This window comes from the organism of the source record quoted next, unplaced genomic scaffold, assembly GCF_019419815.1.
Source record: "Pyrus x bretschneideri cultivar Hongxiangsu unplaced genomic scaffold, Pyrus_bretschneideri_v1 Contig13, whole genome shotgun sequence".
NCBI classification, from domain to species: Eukaryota; Viridiplantae; Streptophyta; class Magnoliopsida; order Rosales; family Rosaceae; genus Pyrus; species Pyrus x bretschneideri.
The window spans coordinates 1204885-1223639 of NW_025999424.1; the positions used below are offsets into that span (position 1 = coordinate 1204885).

An 18755-nucleotide genomic window follows, 5' to 3' on the forward strand; every position below is an offset into this window, starting at 1 on the left:
ATATTTACGTGAAGAAAATTATGAGAATATTTCTATTTTTCTGTGATCCTTGTAACATACATGAATCCCCATGAAGCTTTTCTTTTGTTTATTTCATTTTCTTTTTCAATGGTGAGCATGAAGTTATCTTCATTCCTCATCACAAATTTTGGATGGTTCAAGTTTAAATTAATACCTATCATTGAATTTTCAAGTAGAATGGATGAACAGTCATTATCTATGATGAATTGACGTATTTTTTTGTCGAGTTATTATTGTGTTTGACAATTATCTACGACCGAACATATTTATTCCAAATTTTTTAAATTTATAAGGAATGCACCTCATTCGTCAACTTGTACGATATTAATATTACTATTAAGCATAAGTTTTATTACAAATCATCGATGTATTTCTGAGTTTTGAAAGATAATTTCGTATAAATCACATACCTAATGATTCCGAGTTTGAATCTCCTCTCCTCACGTTCATTTACGAAAAATATAAAACAATGATTTTAATTTACCAGAAAAAAATACTATGAATAAAAAAGTATTTTGGCTTTTCGAATTTTAGTTTTTGGGTTTAAAAAGTTTATTTTTTATTTTTGAGAAAAAAATAGGGAACAGAAAGGACAAATTAACGGATGTTCTCCGCCGAAAAACAACGTAGGATGGCAAGACATTGTCAAATCACCATTCTACCCTCCCCTCCGTGTGGAAACCCATAAAAACCAACCAGCAACAGGTATTGAAGTCAATGAGAAGTCAAGGCCAAATATGGAAACACAGCGTATTAACATTAACAAAACGATGGCTCCTTGTAATATTTTCAGTAATCAATCATCCGCGGTTCAACAACAAAGGATAATATTATGGAGCATACCTTTATCAAGATAAATGTTAAAGAGACTCTCGCAAAAGTGAAATTTTATATGAATTATCTGTTATCTTACGGTTTAACATTAATTTTAAAATAATTACAACAATTGATTTTTTAAGACGTAAACATAATCATATTGATTAAAGCGAATATACTCTCTAATATAACAAAGTTTGAATTACTCTCCGTAATCTAAAATAGATAATTTTTTATTTATTAAAAACTACTTAAAATTTTTATGAGAAATAAATTTAAACAAAATAGATTGAATTTATAAGTGTGTTTTGCTTTTTGTAGTCAAGTTTAAGAGCTAATTTGTAAGTGCTTTCAAATGATTGAAAGACTGAGAGCGCTGTTGATGAAATTGATTATGGGTTCTAAAATCATTGTAAGAATTAATTTTCAAAATATTTTTACTAAAAACGCTTTCAATCATTTTAAAAGCTAATTCTAATCGAATTCTAGATGTGCATAATATCTAAGTATCACATTGAAATGACCGCAGGATGGCATACCCTGTGGGCCGCAACAACCTACCCCAACCCATTATTTGTGGAAATTACATTTTTTTTTAATTTTTTTGGTTAAATTAAGGAGGTGAGATTTTATATATTTTTATTTAGTTCTCTATCTCTGTCACTGCCAGTTTTTTGGAATAGGAGGGAGGGTGTATCTGGCGATAGAGCAAAATAACCACCAAACGGCTATAATTGGCGTTGCAGATTTTCAGAGGACGAGAGAGAGAGAGAGAGAGAGAGAGAGAGAGAGAGAGAGAGGAGGGAGAGAGGGGTTCTATAAAATATCGTCGCCTTCTCTTTCCCTGCTGCCGAATTTTCCCCAAAAAAATTTGGCCGTCTGGGTTCGATTTGGGTCGCGAGGATCTGATGTTGCAGAGTTTGTGAGAGAGACGGCGAAGCTACTGGAGCGTAGGGCTTATTGGTCATTTCCTTTTTGCCTTCAATTTTCACCATGGCTGATGGGTATTACAGTTCGAAGAAGACTGACGATGTCTGCGACGACGTTTGTGGCCAGGTATTTTTTTTTCATTTTTTTTTTTATCTCGAATTGAATTTTGGGTATCTATAAATTCGCCATTTTCTCTCTTTGAAGTTAAAGTTTGGATTTTTGATTGTATTTGGTAGTGGCTGTGGTAGGTTTTCAATTTCATGTTACTGGGATTGTATTTTGTATCTTTTAATTTTCAATTAGTAATAAAACTATTAATATTTTGATTAATGTATTCATTTAGTTTTATAATTGTTTTGTGGTGTTGAAATTAAAGCTGTGGAATTTGTATTGGGGGCCTTTAATTTCCAGTTGCGGTTATGGTGATTGTTTAATTGCGTAATGGGATTACTTAAGATGTTTTAGATATTCACTTAATGTTTATGGTTGTTTTTAGAATTGCTTTACTGCATCCACAGTGTTACTAGATTTTTTTTGTATATGGAATCCGGTTATCTTAGAAAGTTTTTGGTTTCGTTCACAGCAGGGATCGCAAGCAGCGTTGAGCATGTCTAGACTGCGATGCATTTTGCGGGGCTTGGATTTGAAGATTTACATTTTCCTGTTTGCGGTTGTTCCATTAGGCGTATTTGGGATATATTTACATGGGCAGAAGATCTCGTATTTCCTAAGACCTCTTTGGGAAAAACCTCCGAAGCCCTTCATTGATATTCCACACTACTATAATCAGAATGTGTCCATGGAAACTCTTTGCAGGCTTCACGGATGGAAGGTTCGGGAATCACCTAGACGAGTCTATGATGCAGTTCTTTTCAGCAATGAAGTAGACATGCTTACAATCCGATGGAATGAATTGTATCCTTTCGTGACACAGTTTGTTCTCCTCGAATCAAACTCAACGTTTACTGGCTTGCCAAAGCCATTGATTTTTGGAAAAAACAGGGAGAAGTTTAAGTTTGTTGAAAACCGGCTTACTTATGTTACGACAGGAGGAAGATTTCAGAAAGGTGTAAACCCATTTTATGAGGAGGCGTATCAAAGAGTGGCACTTGACCAGATTCTTAGAGTTGCTGGTATAGAAGATGATGACCTGCTGATCATGTCCGATGTTGATGAGATTCCTAGTGCCCACACAATTGATCTCTTGAGGTGGTGTGATGACACCCCGCCTGTTGTTCATCTTGGGCTGAGGGATTACTTGTACTCTTTTGAATATTATGTGGATGACAAGAGCTGGAGAGCATCCGTTCACAGGTACCAGACCGGTAATACTACCTATGCACACTTCAGACAGAGCGACTACCTTTTGCCAGATGCGGGTTGGCATTGCAGCTTTTGTTTCCGCCATATCAGCGAGTTCATATTCAAGATGAAAGCTTACAGCCACAATGATCGGGTGAGGTTCTCTCATTATCTGAACCCTCGAAGGATCCAAGATGTAATATGTAAAGGGGCTGATCTATTTGACATGCTTCCCGAGGAGTACACATTTAAGGAGATTATTGGAAAGATGGGACCTATTCCAAGATCTCATTCAGCGGTTCATCTCCCTGCATATTTGTTGAACAATGCTGAGAAGTATAAATACCTATTGCCCGGAAACTGCAAGAGGGAAAATGGCTAAGTCTTGAAGACGAAGGTGCCTGTTCAATCAGTTGGACAGGCAAATTGATGATTAAACTCTTGTGAATATGACCAGATAGTAGTCTATTGGAAAATTGATGGCTGTGGTGTGGCAGCGATACAAATACACCTTTTTTCCGAAAGATTCTAGGTCATTCTCGTAGAGCAACTGGGAAGAACAGGGATGGCGTCCTGCAAATTATCGGGAGATTATGTACATTTCCTTTTTCTTAGGCTTCTTCCCTCGTAGATGGCATATCAATTCAATTTGCAATTGAGGATTTTTCCATGAGCGGAAGCTTTCGAATGTACCCACCACTTGTTGATGTAGCTTAGTCCCAAATGCATGAGAGTACAACTGACATTTCCCAGGATTTTCTTTGATGGGAACTGTTATTTCTTAGAGTAAATTATATTTCGTCATCTGATTTCCCTTCGATTTTCGATTGTCTACATGCGATTACTGCGCAGGTTTACCTTTCTAGTTTACCGTCGTTTTGTCTTTTCGTTTCTTTTCGAATCTGTTTCATTTAGGTGCACTGATGTGAACTTTTTCGGGTGCTCTTAAAATCTGGAAAGTATGGTTTACTTGCTTGATGACTTGTAAATTTGACGTGGAGGTTGGTTTGTTCAGGGCATCCCGCAACTTAAGCAAAACACTCTGTTTTGTTATGTGCGTTGACTCATATTTTGCTTGTCTGTTGTCATGTGCTGCTGCTGACTGCTGAATGAGTCAATTTTTTGTTATTCCATGGTGTTGCGTTAAGAGATTTCGATGAGGCCGGCATGAATTATGGCAGTTGGTCATGACAATATATTCGCCCCTTGCAACCGGGGTCAAAATTTCCATCGTAGGTTAGAGTTGGTTTAGAATGTTCAGAAGTGGATCCTTTGTATAGAGCAAACAACTTTCATGGGCTAACACAACAACTCAGCTAAAACCGTAGTTCATGGGAACAGATGCTGATGAAATTACAAGTCGAAATTTTAAGGAAATTTTAACGAAAAGCTTCCGGTACGGTTAATTTTAACGAAAAATCATATTTTTACGTTACAAAGTCAATTCTGGTACTATTCACTTTACTATTTATTTTGTCCTTAAAATTCAAAGTTTTCAAACTATTTTTATTAGTTTTTCTAAATTTTAATCCCCAAATGACCTAAGATTCTTACATGTTATCGGCAATATACAAAGAGATGAAAAGGAGACAATGAGGTCAACATGTCTTCGATTACTTTTGAAATTATTCCGATGAGGTTGATATTTTTGTCAATATCGGAAAAAAAGAAAAGAAAAGAAAAGTGATGTGAAGTCTAAACTTCACCCAATATCTAAGAAACTCTTAAATTTTAGTTAAAATTGATAGTTTTCGTCAATATTTTCGACACATCGCTTTTAATATAGATAAACTACCATATAATATTATTTAAAGTTTCATTTTAAATTTCTACGTTTTTAAACAAATTTTATCATTTCATCGCAAACAACCAATATCGATACATTCATCGATATTTCAACAAATTTGCATGTCAATATTTTTACCGACAGCGACACCAACGCTTTGGTTATATTGGTTGCGAAAAGAGAGGCCAACGAGTCACTTCCTTGGTCAAGCAATTTATATCCAACACTAATGAGCGGTTGGACTCCCAAAACATGTCTGGTGGCTGAGAAGAAATCGACTCATTCACTTGACTTGTCTTATTTATATTAAAAAAAAATCAAAGGTTTTATCCACATACTATATAGTATTATCCACACAAATTACCTCCCCAGGCAAGCATGGGCAACAAAATACTCTAACCTACGGTCTCTGTTAGGTAACTGGTGCACATGGTAGTTGAACACATTGCAGTGATAGCATCATTTGGGGAATTTCCTAGAAAGTTATGATATTTTGGTCCACTGTGTATACATTTATAATTCATTTTACAGTACGAAATTTGTAACTCAAGTGATTAAAATATTTATCTTTGCAAGCGAAATATTATGTTCGATTCCCTACGAAGATGGATCCATACTTTGGGCTGCATGGGCTACATAGCTCATCTCAAACTTCATTTTTCTCCTAAAATTAGCATATAGTATGAAGGCTTTGCTTAGTCCAGAATTTAACATATCTCACCCCTTTGTCTATCCAATTTACACATATCGTCGAGTTTTCTAGTAAGTTTCTATGCAAATAAATTTAGTCATTTTTTTTTTTAAATTCTAAGCCCTTCTCTTTTTTCCTCTATAGTATCGCTTGTAGCAAAAATTAATCTTAATTTGCCAATATCAGAATGGCAAAGACTTTTCATTTTTGGAAAATACAGGTTGTATTTGTTGAACCAAAAAAATAAAAAAAATAAATTCAAAAACTAAACGCAACCCTTCAAACATGGACAGAGATGGACAGTTGAGAAGTATAAACTAGTTCCAAATACTTATGTACAAATGTTCTTTTGACTTTCAATCAATCTTCCAAATTACTTTCTTACCAATAGTTGCACCACATTGGTGGGGTGGATCATGAGTTTACTTGGTGTGCAAGCAAACTTCACATTGACTCGACTTGATCACTTGGGCAAGTCAACAATTTTATTTTTATGAAACACATCAATTTTTTGAGATATTTTTTAGAGCGGCCTCATACAGTAAATGTTATAATACAAGTATTGGGTATGACTTATTAATACGTTCCATAAAACCTACTTGAATACATTCGATTTTTTTACCTTTACCGAGAAAAACCTACGCTAAAAAACTATTTATTTTGAGCATGAGTTTTCTGGTCCAAGTTTATCTTGTTTTTACCATGAATAATTTTCCTTGATTAACATTAGTTGTAGTTTTGCCAATATTACTGGGTTCCTTAATTTTCTTTCTCCCTCATAGAGGGAATAAGATAATTGGATGGTATACTGTAGGTATATGCATAATAGAACTCCTTCTAACAATCTATGCATTCAGATAGGAAAAAAAAAAAAATCTAACAATTTGAATTATAACACTTTATATATTGGGCCGTGTTTTTTGGCATATTGAAAAATTTCTCCAGTTTCTTTTGAGAATTCTTCTTTCGTTTTTATGTGTTGGAGATGTAGACCTTTGGTTGTGAGATGACAGATATAGATTAAACGAAATTATCTAATTTAAGATCGTTGCAACTGGACATGATAGAATTTCCGGTTGAAATGAAATAAAATGTTGTCATGGAAGTTTCAATAAATTTGGTGTTATGGAACTTCGTGTGCATGGATCACTAAACCTTGATAACAAAGTTGATGGAAATTATATGCAAATAAGTTTTCAATTAGAGATAGAATCTCCGGTTGCATGACAGAATCTCTCGTGTCATGGACTTGAACATCCACCACCGGGCCTAATGAGAAACATTTATAATATATATTTTTTGAATTAAAATTTTTATTAAATAACTAGAAAAATAAAATAAAATGTAGACATAATATATTGGTTGGGTCCTACAGCCACTTTCCAATGGGCTTCTTACAATAACAGGCTGGGCCATTATATATTTTGGGCTTCCAATGCAAAAGCCCTAATCACTGTCCCAATCCTCATCCAAGTCTTTTCTTGTTCTTGTGCTTTTATTGCCATTTCCTTTCTTCTCTTCCCTCCTCACTTGATAATCCTCTTCGTCGCTGCTGTTGTAATCGATTCTCCCTGTCGTTGATGCTCCAGAGTCGCTGGCAGCGTTTAATTCCCATATTTCGTTTTCAGAATCACCGGAGATATCCTTGGACTTGACATCCTCCTCAACCGGCTTTCTTCTTGTGCTAACATCAGCATTTCTTTTGAAATACTCACTGTTGCCCCTGCCAATCCTCCTATCAGTTTTCCCCTCTGCAACTCTTGATGCCTCAAACTTGCCACGAGCTTTGTTGGAATAACCAAGTTGCTTTCGGAATCATTTACCCACTCCTTTCCTCCCTTTGTGTATGTTAAGTCCTCTTCTTCATCACTGCTACTTCGGAAATCATAGTTCGCAGCTCTTGATGCTGTTGAGTCGTGCTTTTCCTCAGAATTGAATTTCCACATTGCAGTATCAAGATCGCTCAGCACATTTTCTGATTCAGTGCCATCGTCCACCATAATCTTTCTATTATTAGCTTTTCTATTGTTAGCTTCAGAATTTCTATAAAAGTGTTCATCATTCTTCGCCCTGCCAATCTTATCCTGCCTCCCCGTCTCTTGGAGATATCTTGAACCTCTCAGGCGTTCCATCAGAATCATCAGCATCACTGTCGAGAACACTAGAGCCCACAACATTATTAGAACGCCATTCCTCATTGTCATCTTCGTAATCACCATTAGGCCTCTGCTTGCCATGTGTTTGCCTCCAATCCCTTACCCTTGGGATCTCATCATCAGAATCGTCATTTTCAGGTTCTTCAGATCTTCTATATCTCCCACCATACTCTTCTCTGTTCCAATACCTCATTCTGGTGAACTCCTCCTTCTCAGCTGCTTCCTCAGCCGCCCACTCTCGTTCCGCTGCATCCTCAATTTCAGCTATGAATTTGTCCAACTCCTCCTCCTCTTCCTCATCAGGAGGCTCTGGATGTTTAAATTTATTATCAGGCTCTGCTACACACGATTTGTCCCCATGGAAGACATAAGGACTTCCGTCCTTCTGATCAATTGCATTAAAGAATGAGGAAGCTACTCTCTGGATGCTTGCAATGGCAACTGGATCCTCAGGATTAATACCACTTCGGCGGAGCTGCTGTTCTATCTTCTTTATGTTTATCTTCTGAGATTCGAGGGCTTGTTCAAATCTTGCCTTGAATAATGCCTGCATGTAAAGATGCAGCAATTAACAATCCGTTGCAAATGTTCTCGATTAATGCAAGCCAAAACAATCGACCATTAGAATGGGACACCCTTGTTTTACTCACCTTTCTTTTTGTAAGGGTATTGAAAGGTATTAAATTTTTGGGCTGCCGGTAATTTCTTCCACGAAACATGATGATTGTTTTAGTATTGTGTATGTTTACCACTATACCACCACTCAGTCTTGCAATCATAGAGGCCATTTCCTTGATCTTTTCTTTGGGGAAGTTATCACAACAAACTTGTACAGTCTCGTGAAACTTCCAGTGTAGATGCATATTCTGGACAACTCCTCCGAAGACCCCACGAACACCGACAGGAACATAATTTTTATTTTTGAAGCCAATCTTCTTCAATGCCTGAAGCTGCTCGAGGGTTACTAGCTCAGGATCATGACGGGGTGCGGGCAGATCTGGAAGCTCGTACTTTTTCAGCTTTTGTAGCAGTAATGCTACTTTCCTCTTGGCCTGAATAAGTCATATAGTCCAAATGGTTATCTGATGAATTCAATACATCAAAAAGAAGACATTGTAGGCCAGGAATACAGGAGGGAAAACTTCAAAACTACTTAAAAGAAACAAAATTGTGGAAGTAATCCTAAAGTTTTCAAAATAGTTATCGGCTATTAAAGCTTGAAATATTTGGCAAAACGTCATTGTTTTCATTTAGCTTACGAAGAGCTTCTTTTATATCTATGGAAAAAAAAAAAGAAACCACCCAAGAACTAGTCAGTCACACGCGTACTTGCATTTTTCTGTTAGTAATACTTTAGATTAGACCAATTGGCGTGACCATGCAAAGCTGCGCAGATAAAATTCGGAAACCAGGTATCATTAAGAAGCTAGTAGCTGCAAAGCAGAATTTGAAACATACTCTTTTGAGGTTGTAAATGAGCCTCTCATTTTCGGTCATCAGCTTCTTTTGAAGCTTTTTCGCTCTGCGAACCTCTCTCAGAGTCTTACCAGACTCCTTTTGCATCCGCTTAGCGACTTTGCTCCTCATGCTACTACTCCCTCTAGATGTCGACATTGACCTAGACCACCCATCGAAGGGATTGGCTGGTCTCGATGAAGAAGAGAAACAATCGTCACTCGGCTTACTTGGCTGAACTACATTGCTTGATAAAACCTTCGCCGAGACATCTCTTAACAAGGCATTTCTGCAACAAATTTAAAAGATAAACCAAACTAAACTCACTTATTCGGATCGAATGCTGAGAATTCTCGGAGAAATAAACCATCTCTATGAATGATTGATGGTAAGCACTAAAACAAAGCATTCAAATTTTCGATATTATAACAATTACGATATCGCCCAACTAAAAAAGACTTGTTCTTTCCACATGAAAATCACATTGAGTAAATGGGTCAAACCAGATAAATGATACGGAGGTAGAAATTCTGTTTGGTTGCTGAGAAAATGTCACTAATGAAAAGGCAAAAAGCAAATATTGGCAGCATAGACGTTGACTAGACTGCACGCAACTATTCATTCACTTTCTCAGCAACCAAACAGAGGGTAATTAGGACAGAGAGAGTACTTGGAGGGATTGAATTGGAGGAGAGAAGAGGCGGACGTGAAGCTGTGGCTGTTGAGCTTCCTCGCAGCGAACATTGATGGCTGGCTCTGGCTTCAATCGAACGGCGACGGGCCTCAATCGCGAATCGAGTGCTTTGCTCTGTTCATTCCCTTCCTCCCTCCCCACTTCAATGGCACTGAGATTTTTCAGGGTTTTAGGTTTTGGGTTTGATTTTGGCATTTGGGCCTGTTTAACTAAGAGGAGTAGTCAAATGAGGATTGTAGAGTATTTTAAAAAATTTAGAATCAATTAAAATTTTAAATGATTTTAAAATAATCCATTCAAATATATGGTAGTCGATTAAAGGATTTTAAAGACTTTAGAATCCTGGTATAGCCAATTAGAATTTTTACAGAGTTCATACAAATTTATAGGTATTCAAAAATTCATAGATTTTGAAGAATTTCTTTCAGTAGGAGATTTTGTAGGATTTGAGAATGAATTATAAGCATAACAAAATCCTACATTCACCCCAAAGATTTCTTTTCAACCCCCTTGCTCTTTCTCTTTCTTCATTATGCAACTTGATCTTTCTTTCTCACTCTTTATTTTCTTCCAGACATAGAAACTACCAACCTGATTTCCCTTCACGTTCATCCGTCACCATCCCAATTGCAAACTTGAATTTTTAAAAATTTTATTTCCTTTATTTTGGACTATGTAAAAGTAATTATTGTAATGCTTTGATGGGAATTGTTAATGGTTACTAGCAGTTCTTGTAATGATTATGTGTTCTACCTGAAAGTGCTGATTTTTTACCATATTAATTGAACTCTTGAAAATTACTACTAAGAATCTTATTGCCAATTCAAGTTTTCTGTTCTTTTTTGTGTAATCATGTTAGCGCAAGGGTGCTAGCATCTTCCAAAGCCTATTTATATTGGTGGCTGTACTTAACTGAACAACACATTATGAACTAATCGATTGTTGAGGAAAAAGGGTTAATTTTGAGACATTGATTTAAGAAGCATTGCTTGTTTTGGTTAGTTAAAATTATTTTTCATAAAGAAATCACAATTGAAATGAGAAAGGAAAAGCAAAGACATGTTTGATTGGTTTATATTTCCATATCAATATTAATATGTTTATTGTTGTGAACTTTCCTAGTTTAAGTGTAATTGTGTAAACTGCTAGATTAGATTTGATTCTAGTTATCCTTTCCTATATGAACTTGTATTAACATATATCCTAAACACAATTGTCAGATAATATAGGCTACAACATTTATGTCTTTTTCATTTTGTGCACTGAGAAAAGAATTTATGTTGTAGGAGTCAAAAAAGAAATCCTACGAAATCCATGAAAAAAATCTTTACAAATTCATAGAAATCCATAATAATCTGTTAAAATCCATATGGAATTGTAGACTCTATTAAAATCTTTTGAAATCTGTCACTTAAAAAAGTCCATTAAAATTTACTGAAATCCAAATCAATTACACCCCTAAATTAGGTCTCTTTGCCGGGCTTATTTTCTGTAAATAAGAAATAATATTGATTTTTAATTGGAGGTGTAATTTGTGATTAAACTAACTTCACCACGTGTTTTAACATTTTTCATGGCAGCAATTGATAATTTTAGCTTTTTGGCGCGTTATCACCTTGGTGTCTCGGTCATCATTCTCGCAATTTAAAATTTGGCATCCGATTCCTTGTTCTTGTATCGACTTGGCCGATATTAAGTATAGTATCTAATTAATAAAACATTTTTACGAAGAGAAATAAAAAAAGCAACCGGTATATGACCATTTAAATCAGCGTTACGGTCTAATGATATTTCTCTTCATTTGTAAATGAAAGGTCTTAAGTTTCAATTATTGCCAAAAACAAATTTGAACTACATTATTGCTAGCTTCTTGTAGGGATAAACTCACCCCTTTCCCTCTTAGTATATTAGTACAATCTTCACTTTGTTGACACATGTAATTCGTTTAAATCTCAAAGATAACAATTGCTGATAAAAATAAATAAATAATAAAACAAACCATTGATTATACAGCAAGCATTTGTCAAGAAGCAATAAGTTCCAAATTACACAACGCAACAACAAATGTAGAATGGCACACAACTGCTATTGCCAACAATGTATGAGCATCCCACGAGATGCTTTGATCTGCCATACACTGGTTGCAAAAACAGTCTCACTTGTTCACAAGCACACAATGCCAATACTAAAAATACAACGATCACCCGAATTTGGCACATAGGAGAAGCCAAGGCCAAGGGCGGAACATAAAATCATCCTTGCTAATTTTTGGTTGAACATTCTGAGTTCTGAATACTAATCTAAGTAGTCGACAGCTGAGTGCAAAGGGTAAGGGGAAACTCCATGCGTATCTTAAAGCGCTGAAGTTGCCTCGTTGCCCTTGAAGAGCATGCAGAAAAAGAGGCCATTCGAATGGATTCTACGATTGCACAATGTCATTCCCGGAAGCTTTTTCATCGTCAGTTATGTCTAGCCAATTAAGTAAACTGTCTTGGGAAGAAAACTGCAAATCCTGCATTATGAAAGTGAATTTTAGTACAATATTTCTTGAAAAATCTAACAAAGCAGAAGAAGAAGGGGTAAGCAGGAAGCTTACAGGTAGCTGGAAATCTGGAGGAGAATCAAGTCCAATATTCTCAAGGTCACGAAGTCCACACGGCGTGCTGCTGTTTCCATTCACCTCGTATGTATTGCTATTGAAGTCAGTGTTAGATATGAGATTCGATGCTGAACCAAAGATCTCCTTGCATAACAAGGTTTCATCCAAGCTATGCAAATCGTCAGCCTGAGATTCGCCTGCCAGCCAGGTAGGCTCCCCAATATTGTCTTCAAACCGAGGATCAGGTTGAGGGACATGATATGCTTCCTGGGCAAGCTCCGGTTCCTATTCCACAAAATATAGTTCAGTAAGAATCCAACACACTATAGGATTTTCGGAATCAAAGCAAAAATTCTAGAGTTTCGTCCATGGGATGCTGAGTATGTATGTCAAGTTCGAAGACAGAACAATTTCAAAATTCCATTTTCTCTTTTCTATTTACAGCAGTGTAGCTTTTTAACTAATGAGGTATACAAATCACAGACCGCCTACCTTGACAGATGAGCGGAGCATAGCTTCATCAGGAACATCCTCAAACCAAACAGATTTCCCTGGTCTGGGTGGAATTGGAGGATTGGATACGGGGGTCCTGGGGCTAGTTCGAAGTGCATTGACATCAGAATCTTCAGCGACCACATTGTTGTCGTTCCTTTCTGACTGCTTATGCTGCTGGTAGAATATCTTTGACACCACATAGTCGCCTTCTCTCTCATCCTCTTCAGCTCCCAGGTGATACTGATGCATCACCCAGTTAACCTTTTCTGGCTTGGTACCTTTCTTCGAACTTTTGTAAAGGACCATGATCTTCTTCCAGCCCTTAACTCCATTTTCTAATATAGCCTTGGTCTTACCCGTTTTGTGCCAGCGGACATCCTCTGAAGCCACGCTACGCTGACTATCAACCTTGCGGCGCTTCCTCTGACCAGTAGCATATGCATTCATTGTTTTATGGAAGAAGTGGATGCTGCTTCCATCTTTCGTTGCACCTGAAACAAAACAAAGTACAATGACCTAACCACAATTAAATAATCTAAACCCACAGATCGAGATTTGAAGGTAATGAGAGGAAGCACATTGTACAGACACGAGAACAAAGAGAGCAGCTAAGCTAATCTCATTAAGTTGCGTCCTTCGACACCAAAAAAGGGGAAAAAAAGTTCCAAGTATAAGTTCAATTTGGTTCAGTCGATATCATTTACAAGCACGAGTAGATGATGCACGATGAACACGTGGAATCAGAAATATGAAGTATGGGAGCTACTTACCAGGAAGGTTTTTGGGATGATCATAGCAAATTCCATTATCCCCCTCAAGTGTAGGGATGAGCTCATCGATAAGCAAGTGTGGCTGTGAGTTTCCGACACCACACTTAGCCGCTAAGTGTACTAAGAGTTCACCATCAGATGGATCAAACTTCACTCCAATCGGTAAGCCAGGCCATTCCGATAAAACCTACACAAGTGGATTTGCAGAAGAACTTAAAAGAATAAAAAGCTTACATGGTTGCAGAAATTTGAGTTTTTTAGTTTTGGAGAACATACAAATAATTGCATATGAACACAACTAAAAATCCGGCTTACATCGCTGTTATCTATAACAAAATGGCAATTCGGGCATTCACGATTTGCCCCGCACTCTTTGATTGGACAAGCGGTCGACCGAGCAGCATTCTTCACTTTGCTTGCAAGTCCTCTACTGTTGATCAGCCAAGCCCTACAAGAACATTACACTATAAGCCACAAAATTTTATCACAAAACCAATTTTTAGCTAGAACCCTTAAAGAAGCTCTGACCAACAGAGAAAACACCTGAAACCAAAGCTGTGACCACTCATGCAACGCAAAATTAAGCTAGAGGACGAGAGAAACAAATATGAGAGTTCATGGACGAAAACTAAACATGAGATAAAGTTGAAAGACCTTTGCTACCACGCACCCTTATTTCTCAATCGTAAAAGCTTTCATTCATCCATTCTACATTCCCCGTACAATCGAAAAGGCGAAAACAGACATGAGTTTCTCAGAAAAACCCCAAATTCACAAGAAAATTAACAAAGCCACTGAATCAATCAAACATCTGTACGTCATGTTTTATTCAACATTAAGGAAGTTTCCTTTTTTAACCAAACATATACTAAAATAGAAGCCCTGACAACATCTGAACATTTATTCCAAATCAGGAAACTCCCATATAAATTAAAAATCTTTACACATCAAAGAGCTAGATTGAATCTTGCAGTTTAAAGGGCTTCCCACAAAATCCCCAAAAAATCAAAATTTAAATCCAAATCCAGCATCTCAACACTTACAAAGCAAACATTTCGAAACTGTCTGTTCATCCGAAAAAAAAAAAAAAAAAAAAACCCAGAAACCAAAACAAAACAAGAAAAATTTACATGGGTTGAAGAAGCTGGGAAAATTTTGTATCCAATCAAAGCAAGCTTTCCAGAAATTCTTTTATTTGTTTATTAATTTATTTATGCATTTATATATTGTCCGGCCATATTTTCACCACTGATGAGTGAAGGGGTTTCTCACCTTGCCATTTCTTCGAAGTAGGAGACCGCGTTCGACGAAGCGCGTCCCAACTTATATGGAGTTTTAGAGAGAGAAAGAGGAGAGAGAGAGAGAGCTCGACCCTTTCTACACTGGACTAAGTTAAAGCAGAGAGGGAGAGTATCTGTGTGAGCGGGAAAATCCAGCTTCGGACTAGACGAGCCTTTGCCTCCGGGCCTCAGGTTTGGACTCAGAATCTTTGGTCGTCGAGGAGGCGGACCCGCCGCCAGGCTTTCTCAGTGGGGCCCGGAGGTTGACGAAACCTGTGTCCGAGGCTGAGGTTCGGAGCGAACGAAGCTGTCCTGTCGAGCTTTTGTGGGGGTTCGAAAACCTAGTAAGTGCCATTATGGTAATTTACTGTCGGACTTGATGAGGTGGCTACCGTGCTCCCCAAGCTACATGTGGAAACGTTCTGTGGACTTTTGTGGATTATCGATTTTACCCCTGCAATTCCCCGCAATTGCGGCCCTTCTGCCCGTTTGACGTGACTGATTGTCTTGGGCAGCAAGTACCAGCCAGTAGCCAGCTGGGGCAGCTTGTTAAATATTAATATGTTGAATTAAATATATTTGGAGAAGAAACTTGCATCAAAATGTCGTTGTAGTATAGTGGTAAGTATTCCCGCCTGTCACGCGGGTGACCCGGGTTCGATCCCCGGCAACGGCGATTTTTTGTCCCTTTTTTTCATAGTTACTGGACTCTAGAAACCCAAAGATTTGGACCTCTTCCCAGTTACTTTTTTCTCATCTCGAAATACAATGTTCAAATTAAATTTCAGCGTACAAGAATGAAGATTCGAACTTAAGTAGAAGGTGGCGAGATTATGGCATACTCAGAAGAGATTTTATTGAATAGGAGCATAGGCTTTTGGATGAACCCTTATTTTTACAATGTCAGTACATCACAGCAACCCCAACTCCACTACTCTAAAAAATTCCTTTCGATTTGATCTCAATCAGACCAAACTAAACCTAAACACCATCTGAATTTCGACAGTAACATCAGACCGTAGGCCGCTAAATGAAAATTATCATTGTTTTCCTAAGATTACAGCTTTCAGTATCAATAACACTGTCTAAAGCAGGAGAAAAAACCTCTAGTTTTATCTTCCATGTCCGTGTTGGTTTTAGTGGTTTCACCGGAGTTGTGTGTAGCCATCAATGAACTAGTACCGGGTGACTCTGGTGGGAGTACAGCATTCTCAGATTTGAATATCCGTTGGGGGATAGCGGGTGCTGGTGCCGAAATAGTAGAGAGGTAATGCAGCAGCATCTGTATAATTTGGGTGAAGTCAGGCCGGTCATTGGGATCCTCTTTCCAACATGAAGTGACGATCAGAGCCAAATCCTCAGGTAGGCTTTCGGCACTGGGCCTAACATTCTGAAACAATTCGTAGAACCTCAGATTCCAATGCCAAACAAGCACCAAGCTATGAGTAACAGAATAAGACTATTTTGGTATTTTCTTACCTTAAAAGCGGCTGCATACGCTGCTTGTAAATTTGACATGCCTTCAAAAGGCAGCTTGTTATGGATGAGTTCCCACAATACAATTGCAAAGCTGTAAGCATCCACCTTATGATTGTAATGCTTCTTCTCTCCATGTCGTAATGTAACTGTGCTGTAAAGCTGCCACCAAATACAAACGTGGATAATTAGTTTGCTGATATAAAACACTCTCACAAGCCATACGAGAAACATAATTTCAACTTTTAAATGATCAAGTTAAGCACTGTACCTCAGGAGCCATCCACCGGTATGTCCCAGTTTCAGCCGTCATCATCTCTGTCAACGACTCTTCCCTTGCTAAGCCAAAATCCGCAAGTTTGACGGTTTTATGGTCGGCAGTCAAGATCAAATTCTCTGGGAAAAGGACAGGACAACAGTGTGAGATTGTGGAACAATCCCTGTTTTCGGAAATAAACTTTGCCCTAACAATAGTTAAATCCCTAAGCAGAAGAAATGAGAGTTAAGTGAAATAAAGCAATTCGTTTTTGTGATCCTGAAGTTAATTCTGCTACAAAAGTACGGAAGTCTTCAATCACGTTGAATACCAAATTATCAGCTACCTATGCTAATAACAATTCTTCGGATTTCCACATTCGAGGCATGCTCACAGATATACTTCACTAATTCTTCTCAAAGGTCAAGCTTTTATGTTAAACAATCAATTAAACCACATACCAGGTTTCAGGTCCCGGTGAATGATTCCATGGGAGTGTAAGCACTCCATAGCACGAGCAATATCAAGCGCAAACCCAACTGCCACACATGTGTCCAAGCACCTTGGCCGCATATTGAACAAGTATTTGCGCAAAGTCCCACCTAGAAGAAGCTCGGTCACTATGACCATTACAGGTTCTTTGCAGGCACCAATGAACTGGTAATACACAGGTAACAAAATACCCATCAGATATTGCAAGTACGCCGAGTATTAATCACAACTACTTAACGAAAATTAGACAAACAACCTTCACTAAGTTCTTGTGCTGCACTTTCGACATCATTGCCACTTCCCTCGCAAACCGACCTTCTCTCTTGGCAATCTCCTCTGGGGTTTCTCCTCTAGGAACAATTTTTACAGCAACATTTTGATTCTTATATCTAGAACAAACAAACCACAACACCAAACAGATTAAGAACACAAAACACAACAGAACATCATCGTTGTAAGTCGACACGAAAAACACATATTCGGCATCATAAACACCACAACTGCACAACACCAGACCTGGGATTGATCAGAAAACTGAAGAGTTTCGATCTTTGATTAGTTCTGCTAAACCCAATTCAACTTTGCATTTATATTTAAGAAGATCTAAGACAAAGTTATAAATTGCTAAACCTGAGAGACCAGAAATTCAGAATCTAAGACAAAACAAACAGAGAAGTTGTACTGAGGTTTGACTTACTTTCCCTCGTACACTTTGGCATGTGCGCCTTCCCCAATCCTCGGACCAACAAAAAGTTGCTTTGGATCGATCAACCACTTGCCATCCAAATCGAAATTCCCAACTGAATAAACCCCATTTCCAGATCCCATAGTTTTCTCTCTCTAAAATTCTAAAACAAAAACAACATACACGGACTGATTAACCAAAACAAGGGGCACCCTTTATTTGTAGGACTACATTTGAGGTAAAGATAGAAGCTTTGGTCAGGATAAAAATGGAATAAAGTAATAGTAATAAAGGAAGGAGATTTTGTATAATTGAAGAGGGAGAGAGATGAAGACTTTCTATTATAAAAGCACATGCTTGGTACCGTAGGTTTCAGAAAACAGACCCATCCCCAGAATTACGGTTGAGGATCCTATAAATCTAGGGTGTGCCTTTTGTTTGGGGGGCAAAGAATAAAAACCCAGAGGCTTATTGGGGGAGGGAGAGAGAGAGAGAGAGCAAAACAGTAGAAGAGCAAAGCAGATAAAGTTGAGGGAGGCAGAGGAGGATGAAACTGAGAGGACTTAGGTGGGGAGATTTGGGAGTTTGGTGGAGGCGTCGGTGGCGGCGGTGGTGGTGGGTGGGAAGTGAGTTCAGTTGCGATTAATTTATTAGGTCTTCTCCGCGTGTGGAATTTTTTGTCTTCTGGATCCAGAGATAAACTTGAGTCTCTGTCAGTGTCAGGGAATAGCGTGCTTCCCTTGTTTTAATGTTTTTCTTCCTTTCCCCTTAATTTTTAATTAAAACATAAAATAAAATAATTACTAAATAAATAGTATATAGATCCACATATAATCCAGCAATCTTTTAAT

The 18755-nt window shown here is 37.7% G+C and overlaps 5 protein-coding genes and 1 non-coding gene across 10 annotated transcripts; 2 read left to right on the top strand and 4 right to left on the bottom strand.

Moving 5' to 3' along the window:
• The first annotated feature begins 1491 nt into the window (after positions 1 to 1491).
• Positions 1492 to 3889, top strand: LOC103959715. Of its 2 annotated transcripts, none has more exons than XM_009372078.2 (2): positions 1492 to 1893; positions 2351 to 3889. In XM_009372078.2, exons 1-2 carry the CDS (start codon positions 1831 to 1833, stop codon positions 3449 to 3451), a joined length of 1164 nt encoding a protein of 387 aa, XP_009370353.2. In that variant the 5' UTR covers positions 1492 to 1830; the 3' UTR covers positions 3452 to 3889. The 2 variants fall into 2 exon arrangements, with proteins under 2 accessions (XP_009370353.2, XP_009370354.2); XM_009372079.2 differs by having other exon boundaries at positions 1494 to 1893; positions 2354 to 3889.
• Positions 3890 to 6819: 2930 nt separating this feature from the next.
• LOC125468214 lies at positions 6820 to 7546 on the bottom strand. The gene has a single exon (XM_048578845.1). It carries the CDS (start codon positions 7544 to 7546, stop codon positions 7151 to 7153), a length of 396 nt encoding a protein of 131 aa, XP_048434802.1. The 3' UTR covers positions 6820 to 7150.
• LOC103959716 (CRM-domain containing factor CFM9, mitochondrial-like) lies at positions 6880 to 10059 on the bottom strand. The gene is made up of 4 exons (XM_048578844.1): positions 9828 to 10059; positions 9161 to 9446; positions 8353 to 8754; positions 6880 to 8249 (listed from the first exon to the last, which is right to left on the bottom strand). Exons 1-4 carry the CDS (start codon positions 9899 to 9901, stop codon positions 7626 to 7628), a joined length of 1386 nt encoding a protein of 461 aa, XP_048434801.1. The 5' UTR covers positions 9902 to 10059; the 3' UTR covers positions 6880 to 7625.
• A 2105-nt stretch (positions 10060 to 12164) lies between these two features.
• LOC103960979 (SUPPRESSOR OF GAMMA RESPONSE 1-like) lies at positions 12165 to 15112 on the bottom strand. 4 transcript variants are annotated; one of them, XM_048578655.1, is made up of 6 exons: positions 14988 to 15112; positions 14031 to 14163; positions 13716 to 13902; positions 12943 to 13436; positions 12448 to 12735; positions 12165 to 12363 (listed from the first exon to the last, which is right to left on the bottom strand). In XM_048578655.1, the coding sequence occupies exons 1-6, from the start codon at positions 14993 to 14995 to the stop codon at positions 12271 to 12273; spliced, it is 1203 nt and encodes a 400-aa protein (XP_048434612.1). In that variant the 5' UTR covers positions 14996 to 15112; the 3' UTR covers positions 12165 to 12270. The 4 variants fall into 4 exon arrangements, with proteins under 4 accessions (XP_048434612.1, XP_048434613.1, XP_048434611.1 ...); XM_048578656.1 differs by lacking the exon at positions 14988 to 15112 and adding an exon at positions 14846 to 14976; XM_048578654.1 differs by lacking the exon at positions 14988 to 15112 and adding an exon at positions 14759 to 14812.
• A 487-nt stretch (positions 15113 to 15599) lies between these two features.
• On the top strand, positions 15600 to 15671 carry TRNAD-GUC. Its single transcript has one exon. It is a non-coding gene; the product is annotated as a tRNA-Asp (tRNA).
• Positions 15672 to 15834: 163 nt separating this feature from the next.
• Positions 15835 to 18614, bottom strand: LOC103960980 (serine/threonine-protein kinase STY13). The gene is made up of 6 exons (XM_009373485.3): positions 17917 to 18614; positions 17476 to 17608; positions 17189 to 17384; positions 16743 to 16867; positions 16475 to 16633; positions 15835 to 16385 (listed from the first exon to the last, which is right to left on the bottom strand). The coding sequence occupies exons 1-6, from the start codon at positions 18045 to 18047 to the stop codon at positions 16068 to 16070; spliced, it is 1062 nt and encodes a 353-aa protein (XP_009371760.1). The 5' UTR covers positions 18048 to 18614; the 3' UTR covers positions 15835 to 16067.
• Between the last annotated feature and the right edge of the window lie 141 nt (positions 18615 to 18755).

Coding starts and splice junctions, on each gene's coding strand:
- LOC103960980 (XM_009373485.3), bottom strand. CDS start 18,047: ATGGGATCTGGAAATGGGGTTTATTCAGTTGGGAATTTCGATTTGGAT. Junction 17,609..17,916: donor GCCAAAGTGTACGAGGGAAA/GTAAGTCAAACC, acceptor TGTTTGTTCTAG/ATATAAGAATCAAAATGTTG. Junction 16,386..16,474: donor CGTATGCAGCCGCTTTTAAG/GTAAGAAAATAC, acceptor GAATTGTTTCAG/AATGTTAGGCCCAGTGCCGA.
- LOC125468214 (XM_048578845.1), bottom strand. CDS start 7,546: ATGGTGGACGATGGCACTGAATCAGAAAATGTGCTGAGCGATCTTGAT.
- LOC103959715 (XM_009372078.2), top strand. CDS start 1,831: ATGGCTGATGGGTATTACAGTTCGAAGAAGACTGACGATGTCTGCGAC. Junction 1,894..2,350: donor GCGACGACGTTTGTGGCCAG/GTATTTTTTTTT, acceptor TTTCGTTCACAG/CAGGGATCGCAAGCAGCGTT.
- LOC103960979 (XM_048578653.1), bottom strand. CDS start 14,284: ATGAGTGGTCACAGCTTTGGTTTCAG. Junction 14,164..14,258: donor GGTCACAGCTTTGGTTTCAG/GTGTTTTCTCTG, acceptor ATGTTCTTGTAG/GGCTTGGCTGATCAACAGTA. Junction 13,903..14,030: donor TTGTTATAGATAACAGCGAT/GTAAGCCGGATT, acceptor CCACTTGTGTAG/GTTTTATCGGAATGGCCTGG.
- LOC103959716 (XM_048578844.1), bottom strand. CDS start 9,901: ATGTTCGCTGCGAGGAAGCTCAACAGCCACAGCTTCACGTCCGCCTCT. Junction 9,447..9,827: donor CTCCAATTCAATCCCTCCAA/GTACTCTCTCTG, acceptor AATTTGTTGCAG/AAATGCCTTGTTAAGAGATG. Junction 8,250..8,352: donor ATACCCTTACAAAAAGAAAG/GTGAGTAAAACA, acceptor CTTTACATGCAG/GCATTATTCAAGGCAAGATT.